This window comes from Empidonax traillii, unplaced genomic scaffold (assembly GCF_003031625.1).
Source record: "Empidonax traillii isolate 1590-97213 ecotype Southwest subspecies unplaced genomic scaffold, ASM303162v1 scaffold812:size654646, whole genome shotgun sequence".
Lineage (NCBI taxonomy): Eukaryota > Metazoa > Chordata > Aves > Passeriformes > Tyrannidae > Empidonax > Empidonax traillii.
The window spans coordinates 266827-287157 of record NW_020956005.1 but is presented as its reverse complement, the minus strand read 5'-3'; the positions used below and the strand labels follow the sequence as shown (position 1 = coordinate 287157).

The 20331-nt window shown below is 53.9% G+C and overlaps 1 protein-coding gene and 1 long non-coding RNA gene across 2 annotated transcripts in view; both read right to left on the bottom strand.

Annotated features, from left to right (window-relative positions):
- Window positions 1–1722: 1722 nt before the first annotated feature.
- LOC114066790 lies at window positions 1723–2703 on the bottom strand. The gene is made up of 3 exons (XR_003573241.1): window positions 2630–2703; window positions 1836–2016; window positions 1723–1734 (listed from the first exon to the last, which is right to left on the bottom strand). It is a non-coding gene; the product is annotated as an uncharacterized LOC114066790 (long non-coding RNA).
- A 4332-nt stretch (window positions 2704–7035) lies between these two features.
- Window positions 7036–20331, bottom strand: part of TECTA (tectorin alpha) — a 22030-nt gene continuing 8734 nt past the window's right edge. The window contains exons 8-25 of the mRNA XM_027901767.1: window positions 19954–20283; window positions 19091–19670; window positions 17955–18547; window positions 16910–17483; window positions 15353–15963; window positions 14486–15047; window positions 13728–13927; window positions 12277–12660; window positions 11777–12063; window positions 11406–11686; window positions 11186–11296; window positions 10648–10850; window positions 10138–10301; window positions 9769–10017; window positions 9114–9276; window positions 8763–8850; window positions 8536–8652; window positions 7036–8112 (exon numbers count right to left, since the gene is read on the bottom strand). Of these exons, the coding sequence (XP_027757568.1) occupies window positions 8012–8112; window positions 8536–8652; window positions 8763–8850; window positions 9114–9276; window positions 9769–10017; window positions 10138–10301; window positions 10648–10850; window positions 11186–11296; window positions 11406–11686; window positions 11777–12063; window positions 12277–12660; window positions 13728–13927; window positions 14486–15047; window positions 15353–15963; window positions 16910–17483; window positions 17955–18547; window positions 19091–19670; window positions 19954–20283 (5598 nt within the window). The 3' untranslated portion in view covers window positions 7036–8011. The remainder of the gene's footprint in view (window positions 8113–8535; window positions 8653–8762; window positions 8851–9113; window positions 9277–9768; window positions 10018–10137; window positions 10302–10647; window positions 10851–11185; window positions 11297–11405; window positions 11687–11776; window positions 12064–12276; window positions 12661–13727; window positions 13928–14485; window positions 15048–15352; window positions 15964–16909; window positions 17484–17954; window positions 18548–19090; window positions 19671–19953; window positions 20284–20331) is intronic.

The window sequence follows — 20331 nt, the reverse complement described above, 5'->3', positions numbered from 1 at the left end:
CGAGTTCATTTTGGGGTCACTGAGTTCATTTTGGGGTCACTCGAGTTCATTTTGGGGTCACTGAGTTCATTTTGGGGTTACTCTGGGTCATTGGGGTTACTGTAGGTCAAACTTACTCTGTGCAGAAAATTTGGGGGTTACTTTAGGTCAAAAATCGGGCATTTTGGGGTCACTCGAGTTCATTTTGGGATCACTGAGTTCATTTTGGGGTTACTCTGGGTCATTGGGGTTACTGTAGGTCAAACCTACTCTGTGCAGAAAATTTGGGGGTTACTTTAGGTCAAAAATCGGGCATTTTGGGATCACTCGAGTTCATTTTGGGGTCACTGAGTTCATTTGGGGGTTACTTGAGTTCATTTTGGGGTTACTCTGGGTCATTTAGTTTACTACAGGTCATTTGGGAGTTACTTGAGGTCAACCAATTAGCATTTGGGGGTCAGAGGTGCTCCCCCTGCTCCAGTTTTATCTGGGAATGACAAAAATAGTGTTCCTTTGGGGCAGAACAACCAAAGCTCTGCTGCTCTGTCTCCTCTGGCCTGTAGAGCTGAACCCCAACCTCCCTCTGCCCCTGCAGACTTTCCCCCCCCTGCAGCTGCACATTTTGGGGATCTGTTTGAAACAAACACACCCACAGGGTTTGAAAGTTTAAACCAGGCTTTACTGGAGTGACAATCATTGACAGCGCCCATTGACAGCCAGGCTCGGGCTTTATTCATCACCATTACACAGGTAAAGAATTAATCTTTATTAAACTTGGCCTGAATTAGCCACGAGTCTCAAACAGGGAGTGCTGGCCCATGGGGGGCAGCGATTGTGTGGTGTGGAAATGAGAGGGGAGTGAAAGAAGCCAGGGGGGAAGTAGGATATCTTCCTTTTTTCCATGTTTTTTCTCAGTATTTAGTGGTGTTTTCTTCTTCTTCCTCTTCCTCAGAAAGGGCAGGACACAGCTCATCCATCTCCTCCTCACTGAGTTGTTTCATTTTTGCAATCAGGACCTGCTTCTTGCTTTGTTTTGTTTTCTTTTTTTTCCCTCTCAGGATGTTCTTGTTGTTACTTTGGCCTCACCGAGTATCTTCTCTACCTACTTACATGGGGGGGTGTTCTCTTTTTAATTCCCAGGTGCAGTTGTCTCCTGTTATTCTGTATATTTTCTGGGTATATTTTATATATTTTTATATATATTTATATTTTATATTTTATATTTATATTTTATATATATTTATATTTTATATTCTGTATATTTTCTGTGTATATTTTACCAAAGCTCTTTATTCTGTGTCCATTCTGATCCAGCTCTCCATCATCCTTACTCTTCAAAACCACTGCCAAGTGCCTGTCTGGAACATCCAGCTTGTGAGAACTCTCTGCTTTTTTGGAAGCAGGACTGATAAGTCCTTCAGTGTATAAATCTGCATTAACTCTTGGGATGTACTTTCCTTGTCTAAGCCCAGCTAACAGCAGATTCCAGCTGCCAACTTAGCAGTTGTGGCATCAAAATGGGTTTTTCCAATGGGAAAAAAGTTAGGCCTGCCCTTCACTGACTGTTCCCTGCTACGATTATAAACAGTAATTAGTGATTATTAAATGTTTCGTCTTGTTTAAGTCAGCCTGAATTCATGTTCACTCTCTTTAAAGAGAATTTTAATAGGAACAATTTGTCAGGATAAGCTCTTAGTCTTTGAGATAAATATATATAAATATTATATATAAAAATATATCATCTATATACATATACTTTAAAACATACGCTTCAAAAGATACATATACTTTGAAATATACACTTTAAAATACATATAAATATATATTTTTATATATATATATATACACACACACACATTTGTTTTAATACTTCCTACAAAGAATGTCTGACCCATTAATGTTCCATACATGAGAAAGGTTGAAATGTGACCTTGGTCCAGATAATTTCAGCTCCTTCCACTGTTTAAATTATCTTCTCCACGCTGTTGATTCGACCTTATTTTTATGTCTCCTGAAGGATTAAGGAACAACAAAAGGCTGCAAAAGAAAACATGCATAGTTGGAATATTTATTTTAGCAGAGTTTGGGGTTTTTTTTATTTATTTTATTTTTCAAACACAGTTGTAGCATTTGAAATTCTAGGATTCCAGTTTACAACATCCCAATGGAGCCACCATAGTTGAATCTACCCCAGGCCATCTAACAGTTGCTAATTATGCTGCTGTGTATGATTAGGTTGATTTTGAAATATTAAATTACAACCTGAAGAGCTTAAGATCAAAGAGAGATTAATCCATGGACCAGTTTTACAGTCTGGAGTTCAAGTAACAAAACGAGCTTTGCCTCAGGGTGAAGGCAAAATGCTACAGACCAGTGACTGAAAGGCTGCCAGGGGGTTAGATGGGATATTTGGGAGAAATCCTTCCCTGGGAGGGTGGGGAGACCCTGGCACAGGTTACCCAGAGAAGCTGTGGCTGCCCCTGGATCCCTGGAAGTGTCCAAGGCCAGGCTGGATGGGGCTTGGAGCAACCTGGGCTGGTGGAAGGTGTCCCTGCCCGTGGCAGGGGGTGGCACTGGATGGGTTTTAAGGTTCCTTCCAACCCAAACCATTCTGTGATTCTATTAAGTCACACCAAGGGTTGAGTCAGACCTTGGCCAACACTGCAATCCCTGCAGACAGGCACTCTGCTCATCACCACTGCTTGGACACCTGTGAAAACCTATAAAAACCCACAGAAAGTCATTAACATCATCATAACCCATTTGCACCCCCACCCACCACACCGCCCTGCCACTAAATAAGCGACTTGGTTACCTACCTACTTACCAACCACCCCCACCAGGAACCAGCCAGCACCATCTCCAGTGCCTGGGAGATCCTCTCCACCATCAGCTCCATGGGTTGTCCCACCCCAGACAGGCCACCTGCAGTGGGCAACCTCTGGAAAAACACACAGGCCCTTGGGCAACAGAGTCAGCTACCTCAGGGACAGCCACATCCACGCTCCTCATCGTCCTCTGGCCACAGAGTTCATTTATTGGTGCCAAGGTAAAGGGTAGGGGGGGGAAGAGAGGCAAGCAAAGTGAAGAGAGAGCCAGGAGACCTGGAGAGCAAAAAGGGAGATACAGCAGGGATGGAGAGAGGGCAGAGAGCCAGCAGATGCAGCAGGGTGAGCACTGAGAGGGAGAGGAGAGAGGGGTGGCAGAGAGGCACAGAGAGAGCAGAGAGTGAGCAGAGAATGAGCACCAAGAGAGGGGGACACAGAGAGAGAGCAGGGCAGAGAGCAGAGACCAAGCAGAGAGTGAAGAGGCACAGAGAGAGCGAGGGAGCACAGAGAGAGGGGGGAAGGAGGCACCAGAGAGGCAGTGAGAGAGAGAAAAGAAGGAGAAGGAGGAGAACTGAGAGCTAAAANGGGGTCACTCGAGTTCATTTTGGGGTCACTCGAGTTCATTTTGGGGTCACTGAGTTCATTTTGGGGTTACTCTGGGTCATTGGGGTTACTGTAGGTCAAACTTACTCTGTGCAGAAAATTTGGGGGTTACTTTAGGTCAAAAATCGGGCATTTTGGGGTCACTCGAGTTCATTTTGGGGTCACTGAGTTCATTTTGGGGTTACTCTGGGTCATTGGGGTTACTGCAGGTCAAACTTACTCTGTGCAGAAAATTTTGGGGTTACTTTAGGTCAAAAATCGGGCATTTTGGGGTCACTCAAGTTCATTTTGGGGTCACTCGAGTTCATTTTGGGGTCACTGAGTTCGTTTTGGGGTTACTCTGGGTCATTTAGTTTACTACAGGTCATTTTGGAGTTACTTGAGGTCAACCAATTAGCATTTGGGGGTCAGAGGTGCTCCCCCTGCTCCAGTTTTATCTGGGAATGATAAAAATGGTGTTTCTTTGGGGCAGAACAACCAAAGCTCTGCTGCTCTGTCTCCTCTGGCCTGTAGAGCTGAACCCCAACCTCCCTCTGCCCCTGCAGACTTTCCCCCCCTGCAGCTGCACATTTTGGGGATCTGTTTGAAACAAACACACCCACAGGGTTTGAAAGTTTAAACCAGGCTTTACTGGAGTGACAATCATTGACAGTGCCCATTGACAGCCAGGCTCGGGCTTTATTCATCACCATTACACAGGTAAAGAATTAATCTTTATTAAACTTGGCCTGAATTAGCCACGAGTCTCAAACAGGGAGTGCTGGCCCATGGGGGGCAGTGATTGTGTGGTGTGGAAATGAGGGGGGAGTGAAAGAAGCCGGGGGGAAGTAGGATATCTTCCTTTTTTCCATGTTTTTTCTCAGTATTTAGTGGTGTTTTCTTCTTCTTCCTCTTCCTCAGAAAGGGCAGGGCACAGCTCATCCATCTCCTCCTCACTGAGTTGTTTCATTTTTGCAATCAGGACCTGCTTCTTGCTTTGTTTTGTTTTCTTTTTTTTCCCTCTCAGGATGTTCTTGTTGTTACTTTGGCCTCACTGACTATCTTCTCTACCTACTTACATGGGGGGGTGTTCTCTTTTTAATTCCCAGGTGCAGTTGTCTCCTGTTATTCTGTATATTTTCTGGGTATATTTTATATATTTTTATATATATTTATATTTTACATTTTATATTTATATTTTATATATATTTATATTTTATATTCTGTATATTTTCTGTGTATATTTTACCAAAGCTCTTTATTCTGTGTCCATTCTGATCCAGCTCTCCATCATCCTTACTCTTCAAAACCACTGCCAAGTGCCTGTCTGGAACATCCAGCTTGTGAGAACTCTCTGCTTTTTTGGAAGCAGGACTGATAAGTCCTTCACTGTATAAATCTGCATTAACTCTTGGGATGTACTTTCCTTGTCTAAGCCCAGCTAACAGCAGATTCCAGCTGCCAACTTAGCAGTTGTGGCATCAAAATGGGTTTTTCCAATGGGAAAAAAGTTAGGCCTGCCCTTCACTGACTGTTCCCTGCTACGATTATAAACAGTAATTAGTGATTATTAAATGTTTTGTCTTGTTTAAGTCAGCCTGAATTCATGTTCACTCTCTTTAAAGAGAATTTTAATAGAAACAATTTGTCAGGATAAGCTCTCAGTCTTTGAGATAAATATATATAAATATTATATATAAAAATATACCATATATATACATATACTTTAAAACATACACTTCAAAAGATACATATACTTTGAAATATACACTTTAAAATACATATAAATATATATTTTTATATATATATACACACACACACACATTTGTTTTAATACTTCCTACAAAGAATGTGTGACCCATTAATGTTCCATACATGAGAAAGGTTGAAATGTGACCTTGGTCCAGATAATTTCAGATCCTTCCACTGTTTAAATTATCTTCACCACGCTGTTGATTCGACCTTATTTTTATGTCTCCTGAAGGATTAAGGAACAACAAAAGGCTGCAAAAGAAAATATGCATAGTTGGAATATTTATTTTAGCAGAGTTTGGGGTTTTTTTTTATTTATTTTATTTTTCAAACACAGTTGTAGCATTTGAAATTCTAGGATTCCAGTTTACAACATCCCAATGGAGCCACCATAGTTGAATCTACCCCAGGCCATCTAACAGTTGCTAATTATGCTGCTGTGTATGATTAGGTTGATTTTGAAATATTAAATTACAACATGAAGAGCTTAAGATCAAAGAGAGATTAATCCATGGACCAGTTTTACAGTCTGGAGTTCAAGTAACAAAACCAGCTTTGCCTCAGGGTGAAGGCAAAATGGTACAGACCAGTGACTGAAAGGCTGCCAGAGGGTTAGATGGGATATTTGGGAGAAATCCTTCCCTGGGAGGGTGGGGACGTCCTGGCACAGGTTGCCCAGAGAAGCTGTGGCTGCCCCTGGACCCCTGGAAGTGTCCAAGGCCAAGTTGGATGGGGCTTGGAGCAACCTGGGCTGGTGGAAGTTGTCCCTGCCCATGGCAGGGGGTGGCACTGGATGGGTTTTAAGGTTCCTTCCAACCCAAACCATTCTATGATTCTATTAAGTCACACCAAGGGTTGAGTCAGACCTTGGCCAACACTGCAATCCCTGCAGACAGGCACTCTGCTCATCACCACTGCTTGGACACCTGTGAAAACCTATAAAAACCCACAGAAAGTCATTAACACCATCATAACCCACTTGCACCCCCACCCACCACACCGCCCTGCTACTAAATAAGCGACTTGGTTACCTACCTACTTACCAACCACCCCCACCAGGAGCCAGCCAGCACCATCTCCAGTGCCTGGGAGATCCTCTCCACCATCAGCTCCATGGGTTGTCCCACCCCAGACAGGCCACCTGCAGTGGGCAACCTCTGGAAAAACACACAGGCCCTTGGGCAACAGAGTCAGCTACCTCAGGGACAGCCACATCCACGCTCCTCATCGTCCTCTGGCCACAGAGTTCATTTATCGGTGCCAAGGTAAAAGGCAGGGGGGGAAGAGAGGCAAGCAAAGTGAAGAGAGAGCCAGGAGACCTGGAGAGCAAAAAGGGAGATAGAGCAGGGATGGAGAGAGGGCAGAGAGCCAGCAGATGCAGCAGGGTGAGCACTGAGAGGGAGAGGAGAGAGGGGTGGCAGAGAGGCACAGAGAGGCATAGAGAGAGCAGAGAGTGAGCAGAGAATGAGCACCAAGAGAGGGGGACACAGAGAGAGAGCAGGGCAGGGAGCAGAGACCAAGCAGAGAGTGAAGAGGCACAGAGAGAGCGAGGGAGCGCAGAGAGAGGGGGAAAGGAGGCACCAGAGAGGCAGTGAGAGAGAGAAAAGAAGGAGGAGAACTGAGAGCTAAAACACAGAGGGCATGAGGTGCAGAGGGCAAAGAGAGTCCCACAACACCCTGCTCTCCCACAACACCCACCTCTCCCCTTGAGGCAAGGGGAACCAGCTGCCCCCCTCCTGCCCCACAACCCCAGTCTGCTCTGCACCTCCAGCCCACGGCAAACCTGCCAGACCCACGCTCCAGCCGCAACCCAGACCCTCAGCTCTGCTGTGCCCCCTTTTGCAGCCTCTTCTTGGTACCCAAAAACCCACCTCCCCACCCTCCCAGGGACTCTTTCCAAGCCCAGAGCCCTTCCAGCCAGGGCTGCCTCTCCCAGCCCTCGCCAGCACCACACGGCACCACGGCGCTTACGAAGGATTACAGCACTTTTTATTCCCACGCAGCCATTTCACAAAAACAAGACGAGACACCAACACAGACAGCCCCCCACACACCCACCAGCACCTCAAGGCTGCTCCACCAGGCACCCCAAATGCTGCTGCCCTGTTGCAAGCAGACCCCAACCCTCAAACAACTCTGCCGTGGCCCATCACAAAAAACACAGCAGGGAACTCCAGCCCCCTTTTACCCTGGCTCTTGTTCCTGCCCACCAGAAAGCACCTCTTTCCAAATATTGACACTGACTTGTCAGCACTGCAGCACAAAACCAAAACTTCCAGAGCCCTGGGGGTGAGTTTGGCTCTCCAGCACACACACCTCAGCACCGGAGAGCCAGAGGGTGACACGGTCCCAAGGTGTCACAGCATCCAGTGGTGGCAATGCACTGCTCTGGCCCACAGCCTGTGCCCCAACACCTACCTCTGGCTGTGTCCATGAGCTCCCAAAACCCTGATGGCAGCTCCCAAGGACTGTGGAAACCACAGCTGCCCCACAAAGGGACACACGCTCCGGCCTGTCCCACACTACAGACAGCAGTGCGGGCCACCTACAGTGCAGCTGTAAGGGAAAGCCTGGGGAAAAGCTGCAAAAACCCCTCCTTGAGTCCACATCAATGATAGAAACCTGCAAAAATAAAACCACCCCCAAACCACAGTCCCACGGGCAAACATCCAGCTCTGTCTTGCCGTTGCTGCCGCTGCGCCTGCCGCGTGCCACCTTCACGTCCGAGCTCTCTCTCCAGGTCACATCCCTCCTCTCTCCTCACAGCAGAGGGTTGGAGGCAGCGTGGCCACGGTGGGGGGGCTGTCTCCTACCCTACAAAGACTGAGGCTGACGCGAGAACAGTTTTTGGCGGGGTGGCAGAGCCGCCCCTACGAGGTCAGGTCCCGCAGAGCCGCCCGCAGCCACAGCCACAGCTGGGCCACCACCAGAGGGGTCACTTGGGCACGCTGCTCCCCTGAAGAGCTGGAGGCTGCCAACACAACAGGACTCACGTGAGCTGGGGCCCTGGCACGTGTGCAGTGTGTACCTCCCTCCCCAACACCCCGAGTGCCCCCCAATCGTGTCGGTCCTGCACCCTCCCAGTGCTTGATCTCATTGCTGAGCCCCCTCCCACAAGCCCCCAGACTCTACCCATGGCATCTACTCTACCCTGCACCACGCTGTACACTGCCATCATCCTTTCCAGCTCCTCAGAATCTGCCAGCATTGGGCCCTGCAGCCCTCAGGTGCCAGGAAGAGCACACATCTGGCTCCCTGCCCTTCACATCCCTGTGGCTGTGTCTGCGACACACCACACCTTCCAGCCACCTTCCCCCCACGCTGCTCACCCCCACAGCCCCTCAGCTCGGGGGTGGAAGCCCCCTGCTCTGCCTGCCCCAAGCCTGGTACTTGCCCCTGCAGCTCTTGCCGTCCCCTTGCAGTGTCCCTGTCACGCAGCTGCACAGAGGTCCGTCCGCCCGGCTCGTGCAGATCTGCTCGCAGCCCCCGTTGTCCTCGCACCAGTCCGATCCTGGGCACACACAGCAAAGGGGGACACCTGAGCAGCGCTCCCAGACCCCAGCCCTTGGCTGCCCTTGGCAGAAAACCCCCCTCCAGCCTTCCCTGGGGTCACACACTTACGCTTCCTCCTGATGGGCCCCACTGAGAGGATCTGCTCCTTGGACTCCTCGGCGAATGCGCTGGCCATCCTCGTGTGCTGGGGGCAGTTCTATTTGGGGATAAAGGCCACTTCTGTCACCTTCACCCCTGTCTGGGCCCTCTCTGTGCCCCTCAGTCCAGCCCAGCTCCCAAAGGATTGGGTTCCCAAAGGATTCCAGGTTGCAGAGCCTCTCCCCACACAGCCCTCCTGCTCTCACCCCCCGAGCTACATCCCCGATCGCCTCTCCGACGCCACATCGACTGGGCTTGCTGCACTCCAACACAGCCCTTCAAACCAAGCAACCTGGGCCCCCCTGCACTTGCCCCACTTACTATTTTGCAGGAGTATTTCTCCGAATCACAGAGTGAGACGGCGCAGTGTAGGTGAACCTCGTCATAGTCCCCGATGAACTTGAACACGGTGACGTGGAAGCGACACGTCAAGGACACCCCGTTCTCCTCAATGCCGATGGTGTTGTCCTTCATGTTTTGGCACCTGTGCAAAGCACTGACGCTCACCACGACCCTCCCGTGACCCTCCCTCAAGGGACACCACTCTCCCCTGTCCCTGTAAGGCCCCCTCACCCTGAGTCCCACAGTGGTGTGCTTGTCTGGAAGAGATGTCATGCCCTGCCTCTTTAACCTCCCTCTGGCACTTCCAATTTCATTGTACTCCCACTTCCCAAAATGCCTGTGCCATGGTCTTTATCCCCCTGTCTCCTGCAGACATCCCATTGCTCATCACAACATGAGGAAGGTCACTCCTCTGCACATCTGGGTCTCTTGTCACACGCAGGACTTCTGGCCACCTCCACTCTAGGCAAATTAATCCTGTCCTAACAGCACTGGCTGCCCTGTTCCCTGCCCTTCCCAGACCTTGATCACTGGCCAAAAACCCAAAACTGATGCCACCACCCCTTCAAGCACCCTCCCCAACAGACACCATGGACACCAAGAGGTGGCACGTGGTTGACCCCGGGCTGCTCACCCTCCCTCGATGATGAAGTAGCGCAGCTTGTCGTTGCTGTCCCGTGAGGGGGTTGCGTAGCACTTGTTCAGCATCAGGATCAAGTGGTTGGAGTCGGCCCCCACCACAAAGACCCCCACGTAGAGCACGTCCCGGGTGGTGAGCACCACCTCGCCCTGCCGGTAAGGGTGCTTGTAGGATGAGTTCTTGTACAGGGCCATCTTGGTGGTGAAGCTCCCTTCCTGCGTCGGCACCGTCAGGTTAATCACACTAATGACACAAAAAATACCGGCTTAGATGGAGGAGAGGCTGTGAGCCCCTACACTGGTGCCTCGCTTTGGAGATCTTGCTGCCTCCCCCTCCAGCTGTGCAGTTGGCCCTGGCTCCTACCTGAGCATCGGCCGCACGACTGAATCCAGGGAGATCTTGATGTCCAGCTCATAGGCACAGGAGAACTCCACGTTGATGGTCCGGTCCCGGGTGATGATGTTGCCTGTGTTGTTTGCACTCTCGATCCACACTGTGTTCTTGTACACTATGTGTGTGCTGTTGGACTGCAGAGGGGACATAGGGCATTGCTTGAGGCCAGCCATCTCCTCCCCTGCTCCTACAGACACCCTGGCCTCTAAACAAGTTGTGTGACACTAAGGATCCTGCTGCCACTCCACTGCCCCTGGCCAGAAAGGGTATGCAATGGTGAGGTGAGGAACCACAACCCTTACTCCACAAGACCTAGCTCTGTTCTCCTCCTATTCCTGGGTGGACCCTCAACCCACGAAAGCAGCTCCTAAGCATCGCTCTCATCAGTGTGTGACCCTGCCCCAACCCTGGTGTCAAGATGGGCTGCTGTGGAGGTCTGGCCCCCACTCCCAGTTCTCCACGCCCCATGTCCCAGCCCACCTGCACCAGGTTGCCACAGTTGCCCTTGGTGTTGTTGATCTGGAAGGAGATGAAGTCCTCCCCTTCGATGCCGGGGCAGTGGCGGTCGTTGACCCGCACCCCCTCACGCTCGAAGCCCAGCTGGAACAGTTTGCACTTGGAAATGGACACCTCCATCTGGGCGGCTTTGCAGGTCACCTCCGCATCAATGATGTCGTGGGTGGCTGGAGGAGAAGATGAGACATGTTCAGATCACCACCAGCACTCCTCCCCACCACCAGAAATAGAAATGGGCGGGGACTGTCTCCTGTGGTGTGCCCTGCCTGTCCTACGTCCCTGCTCGAAGCGCTCCCAAGCAAGAGATGCTCATAACAAGCACCCCAAAAAAATCCCTTCCCTGGGTTCCCTGTTCCTCCTCCTGTTCTGACCTGCAAAAAGTCACAAAACCCCACCTTGGCAGAGCCCCAGCCCTCAGCACCTCCCTTCCCACAGCTCCAGCAGTGCAATAGCCCAGCACACCGCTCAGCACCGACCCCACAGCCAGGCCCAGGGCACTCACTGTTCCCGTAGGGCGGGGGCTCGATGCAGCCGCACAGCTCCCCGCCGTTGTCCAGCTCGCACGTGCGGTTGGGGCAGTCGGCGCCCACGCAGGGATCTTCCACCACTCCTGCTAAATAGCACAAGGCAGAGCACAAACACGACCTTCACCCTCGGAGCGCAGGGCAGGCGCCTCTCCAACCCCCTCTCCCCTCCACCCAGCCGGCCCCTGGCTGTCTTACAGCAATTCTCCTTCTCAATCCACTCGGTGCCCAGGATGCCGAAGGTGCGGCACGCCTCCCCGTAGGCGGCCAGCGAGCCGCACAGCTGCACCTTCTTGTGGTTGTAGCAGCCGTCCAGGAAGCAGGACTCGTAGAAGGGCAGCGGGTCCAGGAGGCCGTAGCAGGGCTGGAAGAAGCCCTTCATGTCCGTCAGCTTCAGGCAGTAGCTGTCGCTCTGCAGCTCCTGGATCTGGACGTTGTCGCAGGAAGCGGCGTACTGCGAGTACTGCAGCTCGTTGCAGCTGTGGGCACCGGACACGTGGCAAGGGGGGCTCGTGTGGCCAGCCCCGCTCCCGCTCCCACCCCACGGGAAGGGCTGTCCCACCACTCACCTCTTCTGCATGCCGTTGGTCTTCCAGCTCTGGGCCAGCACCACGCTGCTGACCGCCGGCTTGCCCCGCAGCGTGGCGTAGTCGTCTGTGATGTCGCCGTTGAAGTTGCCGCAGAGGCCGCACACCTTGTTCTGCAGCCGCTCCCCGATGGTGATCTTGATGACGTTGAAGCCGTTGTAGCGGATCTGGATGTCCGGGCTGGAGTCGATGACCAGGAAGCCCTCCTGGCTGAAGATCTTGGTGGAGAGCCCCGTGACGAAGGGGATGCTCACCTGGCTGCCGTTCACCTGCAGCACAGGAGGACACAGAGTTGATCTCTCCTTCCTGCTTGTGGATGTGAGTGTGAGCCACTCAAAAATGGTTCCACTAATGCTTCCCACCACCCCAGACGTGAAAGCAACAACAGTTGTCTAGGGCCCTTCTGGAGACTACCAGGAGTGCCCGAGTGCCTTCCCACTCCATTTGGGAGCCAGTACCCCACTCCCCAGTGGAGACCTCACCTTGACAGTATTCCTGTCACTGATGAGGATCTGCTCCTCGTTGATGTAGAAGTACACGGGGGAGATGATGGTGAGATTGGGCGAGGACCACTTGTCGAAGTTGATGATGAGCTGGAAGGAGAAGTCGGGCAGCTTGTGGCAGATGGTGGAGAGGACGAAGGCGCAGTTGGCGGGGAAGCGGAGGAAGGCGCCGTCGAAGGTGCGGAACACGCCCCCTCCGGCCGCCAGGCAGAAGGAGCTGCGGGTGCTGAAGCAGCCGCGGACGCCGTTGCGCAGGGCACACTCCTCGTCAGACTTGCAGTGCCGAGGGTCGCACTGGATCAGGTTGCGCCGGAAGCAGCGGCACCGGCGGGTGCAGTCCCCGTTCCAGAAGAGCTGCTTGGGCTGAAAGAGAAGCGCAGGATCACAGGATCAACCAGGATGGAAGAGACCTCTGGCATCAGCGAGTCCAACCCGTGACCCAACACCACCTTGTCCACTACACCATGGCATTGGCTGGGGATCCCTGCCCTGCCCTCCGTGGGACAAGGTTTACACCCCCCTGCCACACAACAAGCAAGAGCAGGCAATGAGAACAGAGAAAAAGGTGCCAAGAACAGCTTGCACCTTCCTTGCAACATCTCTGCTACCCACACACACGAAACAACTGCATGTTTGCACTGCCATCACAGCCTTCCTCACCTCTTGTACCCACACAGTGCTAAACACCTCCCTGGCCTCTTTCTTGCACTCTGCTGGCCACCCAACCTGTCTGTTAGTACCCCAGCACCCCAACCAGAGTTCTTGACATAGTAGCCCAGTGTGTCACCTGTTGTCTATCTGCTGAGCCCTGTAACGTGTTTTTCACTAAGGCAATCAAAAGGTTTGATTTAATTACTTAATTTAAATATTTAATTCAGTAATGTAAGGTTTTGATATTTAATACTGGCTCCTTATGGGTGTGGGGCTTTGCAAAGACACCTTGCACAGAACAGATGCACTGACACAAAATACAACCTGCTTTAACATGAGCAATGCTACCAGCACAGCACTCTGCTGCATCAAACTCCTGAGTGACATCCAGTAGCTACAAATAAATAAATTTAATGTGAAACAAAGAGTGGAATACCTAGAACAGTTGGCTATATAGTCCTGGACTTTGGCACTCACCAAAGACAGTCTTCTCAGTCACCACCACCCTTTCCTCCATCCTGCCTCCACCAGTTCCCTCCTGTGCTTGACACCTGGGTCACCCTCACCCAACAGCTGTGTGATGATTTTTGCAGATAGAAATCACCAGCTGTGTATGTGATGGCTGTTGCTATGCAGCACACCTTGGAAGACACCCCCTCTACTCTCTCCCCCTGGTACCAGCCCAGCTTGACTGTCACCCCCACTCAGGCACGATATTACCCAGAAATATCAGCCAGAGGGTGAAAGCACGCCCTGAGAGAAGGATTTGAGCTGCTCACCTCGTAGTACTTGCCATCAGAGTAGCAGCCACAGTTGTGGGGCAGGATGCAGCTCTTGCCATTGAGGACGTAGCCGGGGTCACACTGACACCCCTCCACGCAGTAGTGGCTGCAGTCGCTCTTGAGCCGGATGGCGGCACAGCGGGGCTGGCACAGGGACACACAGCTCTCGTAGTGGCTGTTGGGGGGACAGCTGACAGCTGACAGAGGACAAAACACACACATATTAGCTCCCTGGACCGAACCGACCTGGCTCCCCAAAGGGAACAACTCGGACCTGCCACGCAGGGCGCCAGTCAGCAGCCTCGCCGCCCTGTGCAAATGGTGCCTCTGCGCCACCAGTCAGAAGGGAAAATGACACAGATGTAATTTTCAGTCTTGTTAGCAAAGACAATTACTTCCCATCTGATTTGCCAGAGAGATTGGTTGCCAGGGAGGCGTGCAGTCCCCGTCCTCAGGAGCCTAATTGAGGAGCGCATCGCAACCTTATTGACAAGGGGCTGCGGTTTCACTGGAGCAAACACGTACTCCTGGCTTCAAAGCCAGCTCATGTAATTCCTGCTTAACAGTGGGGGGATGGTTGATACATCCTGAGCTTGAGGCTTCCCCTTTTCCACCCCTGCTCCTGCTGTACCACACACGGTTTGTGAAGAATAGAGTGTCCCAGACTCGATCCCACACCCAACACGGGAGGGACCGGCTGCATGGCTGTGGGTTTCCCCAGAAGAAGAAGGACCTGGAGGCAGGGTGGCACTTACAGCACGAGGTGAAGTTCCTCCAGCCCGTAATGGCGATGCCCTGCGTTTGACACGTGCTGGCATAGTTCTGCAGCCAGCTGCAGGCTGTCTGCATGGCTCCCCCGTCCACACAGGTGTCAAACAGGCAGTTCTTGTAGAAGAATCCGGGGTTGATCTTGCTGTGGCACTTGGCAAAGACCCCGCTCTGGCTGGGGATGAGGCTGCAGAGCTGCTGGGGCTTCCAGAAGCCTTCCACCTTGCCGCAGGCCGGGCAGCGGTCGCCGCAGCCCACGCGGCAGAATGTGTCCCTCTTGGCCCAGCTCTGGACGAAGTCAGCGATGCTGGTGGCCATGGTGCCACCCGAGGCCACCAGGTCGTCCTCGGGGTTGCCGTTGTAGCGGCCGCAGAGGCCGTAGGTGAGGTTCTGGAAGCCGCGCGGGATGGTGACGGACAGGAAGGTCTTCCAGTCGTACACCACCTTCAGCCCGAAGTCGGTCTCGACCACGATGTGAAAGCCGAAGGCAAAGATGTTCACCTTGCCCTGGCCCAGCTTCAGGGGCAGGTAGAGACGCTCGTCATTGATCTGCAGGGAAGGAAACAAGGTGCACTGAGAGTGGGAGTGACAATCAGAGCTGCTGCAGAAGGATACAAAGGGTGGTGGCTTGGCATTTCCAGAGAAAGGTCCCCATCAGCCTCGCCTCTGCACCCTAAACAGGGCAGCCAAAACAGAAACCCCCTCCAAAAGCTGCCTGGCAGCACCCAAGCATCCACATTTCCCAACCCCTGGAAAACCCTGCAGACCACAAGGCCCAGTGCCTAAGAAATCACTCTGTGGTTTGGGAGCCACACAGGCAGACACAACCACGCCTCTCCTGACCCTGCACTCACCAGCACGGTGTATTTGTAGGCACGGTGGATGACGATGTGGTAGTTGAAGACCTCCACTTCCACTTGCTTCACCCACAGGGCCAGAGAGGTGTCCCGGTCCTCGTTCTTGGCCGTGACAGTGAACGCTGGGAACGTGTCCGAGCGCTCCACCCTGGGCCTGGAGATCGTGGTGCATAGGATCAACTCACAGCTGCTCTGGAAGTCGAAGGAGTAGCCGTCAAAAGTCAGGTAGTGGCCGTAGCCGGAGATGATGCAGGAGGCGTCGGTGCGGGCGTGGCAGTAGTAGAGGCCGTTCTCCTCCAGGCAGTACTCGTCGTCCTTGCAGGAGACGTTCTCGCAGTACACGCTGTTGTCGGAGCCGTTGCAGTAGCAGAGGAAGTGGCAGGAGATGTCCATCCAGAAGGTCTGGTTGGTGGCCAGCTGCCGCCCCTCGAAGCTGCAGCCGCACTCCCTGCGGGGGATGCAGCGGGTGCCGCGCAGGGCGAAGCCCTCGTCGCACTGGCAGCCCTCGGTGCAGGGGTCCGTGCACACGGGGCCCGAGGCCAGGCTCTCGCAGGTCTCCACGCAGCTCATGCACTCCTCAAAGTGGCTGTTCTCCGGGCAGGCCAGAGCTGCAGGGTTGGGCAAACAGAGAGCGTGGGTCCCACGGGGTGAGGAACAGGCAAAAAGTGGGAATGGGGTGAGCGGTGACTGATTTGTGGGGGAAAAAAGCCAGAGGGGAAACAATCCCAGCACCTTGCTTGTCACTGTCTCTTCCAATTTCTTTTGCAACCCCTTCTCCTCTCAGCCAACACTGCCCTCACATCAGAGCCCTGTCCTGCCATGGGCCAAATGACATCTCATCCTGCTATTTTCACAGAATATCCTGAGCTGAAAAGGACCCACAAGGATCATCGAGTCCAACTCCTGACTCTGCACAGGACCATCCCCAAGAGTCACACACCTTGTGCCTGAGAGGATCATCCAAATGCTTCTAGAGCTCTGTCTGCCTTGGGGCTGTGCCCACTGCCCTGGGAAGCCTGTTCAGTGCCCAACCACCCTCTGGGGGAAGAACCTTTTTCTGATACCCAACCTAAAAGGACAGGGCTCCCAAACAGGCACCTCCCTGAAACTTCTGAGGCAGAGGCAGGCACTGCCTTCCCACCATGTACTTCCACACCAGGGATTTTTCACATTTGCTTCTTCTGAATTATGAATGTTCTCCCACCAATGGCAAGTTTATAGAGCCAGCTAAAAACCAGTGTTATGCAAATTATCCTCTGGTGGAGGCACACAGCACCGCCAGACACCAACTGCGGCTCTGGAATGCTCCTGCACTGCCTCATAAAACTTCTGCTGCCTCCTGAAATGCCACCCTGAAATCGCTTCTCTGCGAAATGTGTCCCTGCTGGCTCCGGCACGCTCAGAAACCACTGCTGTGATTTCAGCGTCCCGTAAGAAACCTGCTCCACCTCTGCGCACCCACAAATTCCCAACAAAAAAGACTCTGCCTGAGTGTGGTGGGTTCTGAACCCCCTCCTCCCCACCCTGGCTACTTAAAGGCTTTGGTGGACTCACGGCAGAAGCTGTAGCTCCTCCACTGGCCGATGTCCACGTCGGCGTTCTTGCAGGCGGTGGCGTAGCGTGCCACCGAGTCACACAGCTCCGACACGTTCCCCCCGCTCTGGCAGAGGCGGAAGAGGCACGTCCTGTAGTAGGCCGAGACGTTGACCACGCTGTGGCACTCCAGGAAGGAGCTGTTGCTGGGGTCGTTGATGATGCCGCAGTTGGAGCGGCTCCGGTAGGACTTGAGCAGCTCCGAGTCGTTGTTGCAGGCCATGAGGAGGTCCCCGCACTCCCCGTTGCAGATCTCGTCAAAGGTGGTCCAGCTCTCCAGGAAGAGCTCCAGGTTGTCCGTGAATTTGCCCTTGGGCAGGTTGAACTCATCGCTGGCGTTGCCGTTGAAGAGGCCGCAGAGGCCCCCAGTGCAGTTGAAGTAGGAGGTGGAGAGGCGGATCTCCAGGAGCCCTGAGCCGTAGTAGCTGATGGCCAGGAGCCCCTCTGACTCCAACACGGTGCCATTGTCACCACGGTAGATTTCCAGGCGTCCAGAGGGGTGGAAATAGGGCAGTTTCACGTCATAGCCATTCAACTACAAGGAACAAGCAGGTTGAGACGCTTCAGGGAGGGTGATGTGGTTTTTCCCACCGCCGTGGCTACATTAAACACCTCTTGATCCCGGCCCACCCTCCAAGGCCCAGAGCCTCCTCTGAGTGAGGACACACAGCTGTTTCCTTGCCTTTTGTCCCCAGACAGAGCGTGTTTTTCCAGGGGAAAAAAAACAAGTTGCAGAAGACAGCTGGCTCAGCAAACAGGGATAACTGACTCAGCAAACAGGGATAACTGACTCAGCAAACAGGGATAACTGACTCAGCAAACAGGAATTGTGGTGCTGCAGCAACAACCTCAGAGCCCTCACACCCTGATGGTTCAGGTGGGCATCCTCCATCTGCCACCACGCTGTCTGGTCCACAGCCACAGACCCACGAGCCCTCCTCCAAGGGGACAGGGATCCCACCACAAACCACCACGTCCCCTCCCTGTTCCTGGGCGGCACCTTTACCTTAATGTCCGACAGGCGGGTGCCTCCGATCTTCACCTCCTGGCCGGCTGCCTGGATCCGCACCATGCGCGGCCCGCTGGGAGCAGGTCCGGCCTTCTTCTGGCTGATGTCCACCTCGATGAAGTCCGGCCTCTCGGGGCAGGTTTTGAGCAATGTGTAGGACTGTTCCAGCGGGTAGGGGAAGGTGATGCCATCAAACGTCTGCAGCACCTGGCTCTGCCCCACCAAGCACACGGTGTCCCGCGGGGGGAAGCACCCGCGGTAGCCATTCTCAATGGTGCAGATCTCTCCCTCGGGGCAGGTGGTGTTGAAGCACCTGGCCTCCCCTCCATCCTCGCACTGGCACTGCACCGTGCAGTCCGTGGATGCCCAGAAGGACTCCCCGACGGGGTAGTAGCGCCCGTCCACGTCGCAGCCGCACTGCGGGGCGGGGATGCAGCGGTCCCGGCTGAGCACGTGGCCCTCGTCGCACTCGCAGCCCTCGGTGCAGGGGGAGGCACAGGCCAGCGGGGCTGTGAGGTCTGAGCACGTGGCAGGGCAGCTGCTGGCACACACCGAGTAGTGGCTGAGCTCCGGGCACTGCACGGCCGTCGCTGTGGGGCGGAGGGGACACAAACAGGGGGACCATGTTATGGCACAGCTCAGGGCCAATTACCCTGTTCCTGCTGACACACAGCAGAGACATCACACAGAGACCCCTGAGCTCCATTTTGATGGTAGGATTGGCCCCTCCATTTCCTTTCTGTGCTTCCCTGGCCATTCCTCTCATGCAAGAGGGGCTCCTCCAAAACCACTCCAGAGCCACCAAACTGCCTGCAGCTGTTTGAGGAGGATGGGCTGAGAAGTGTGCCATCAGTCTGTCCCTGTCCCAGTCCATCCTCCATCTCTCACCATGGCAGCTGACTGTCTGCAGGGCAACACGGAGCTCCCACCTCATACCTGACTTCTACCACCCTTTTGCAGGAGCAAGAGTCTGATGCCATGGAGAGGGACTGATCCGTTCTCCCATGAATCCCTCCACCAACTCCCTCCCTTGGATTTCTTTCCCCTCATCTGTGCACACACAGGCAAACCCCCAAAATCACTCCTCTCCTCCAGAGGGGAAGGCTCCCAGCACAAACACACAGGACACTCACCACACCCCGTCTGTGTCCGCCACTCTCCCACCGAGATGCCCAGGGACTGGCACACCGTGGCGTATGCCTGGATGGCCTGGCACAGCCCAGTGCCGTTATCCCTGGGCACAGGGGCGCTGCAGAGGTCATAGACACAGCTGTGGATGAAGGCAGTGGGGTCCACCACCGAGCTGCACTCCCAGAGGGGGCCCCCAGTCTTGTTGATGAAGCCACAGTACTCGGGGGTGAAGTACAGGGACTCGGTGGCGGCGTCGCAGAGGCTGCAGTTTTCTAGGCAGCCCGTGGAGCATTTCCTCTCGGGATGTGGCACTTGCCAGCTCTCCCCCAGTTCCGGCACAGACGTGGCCAACCTCCCATCTGAGCGGAGGATGTCGTCCTCGGGGTCTTTGTTGTAATTCCCACACAGACCGCATGTGGCATTGATGTAGGAGCCCGGCACAGAGATGGAGGCATAGTGTTCTCCATCGTAAGTCACCAGCAGGCCAAAGTCAGTCTCCAGGGCTGTGGACAGGCCACTTTGGTAGACTTTGACTGCACCCAGTTCCAGAGAGACAGGTAGGGACACCACCAGGTCATCCACCTGCGGGGACAACACCAGGAGGTTGAGCCAGTGCAGGAAATAGCAGAGCCCTCATACTGGGACACAGTCACATTATGGTGTCTCAGGGTTAGGGACATGCACAGAAGGACAGCCTCTTGAAAGCCACAGGGCTTTTCCACCACGCCTGTCACCCGTGCCCACTCCCCAGGGACACACGAAGCCCAGAAGTGCCATCCCACGCTCTCCAAGCTGTTGTCACAGCCTCACTGCCACCTCAGAGAAGCCAGCCTGGCAAGTTCTCCCCTTCCAGCAGGGCTCTCACCTTTGCCTTCCCAAAGCCGCCCTTGGGGAGAACAATCTTGTGCGAGTAGACCTCCACAAAAATATCCCTCAGCCAGGAGACGGAGGAGCCGCCTCGGTTCTCATTCTTGGCCTCCACGTTGAAGTAGGGCAGGTGGGAGCCTGGCCAGCACTGCCTGGCGAGGAGGTAGGAGCAGGAACCCTGGAAGTGAAAGAGGAAGCCGTCGAAGGTGTGGTAATGAGGGTCTCCGAACACCACGCAGGTGCTGCTCTCCACCGGCACGCACTGGAAGAACCTGGCCTTGGTCTCACACGCCTCAAAGGGGCCGCAAGCCACCTCCTGGCAGAGGATCTCATTGCCGAAGTCCAGGCAGCGGCACTTGGTGCTGCAGTTGGCGTT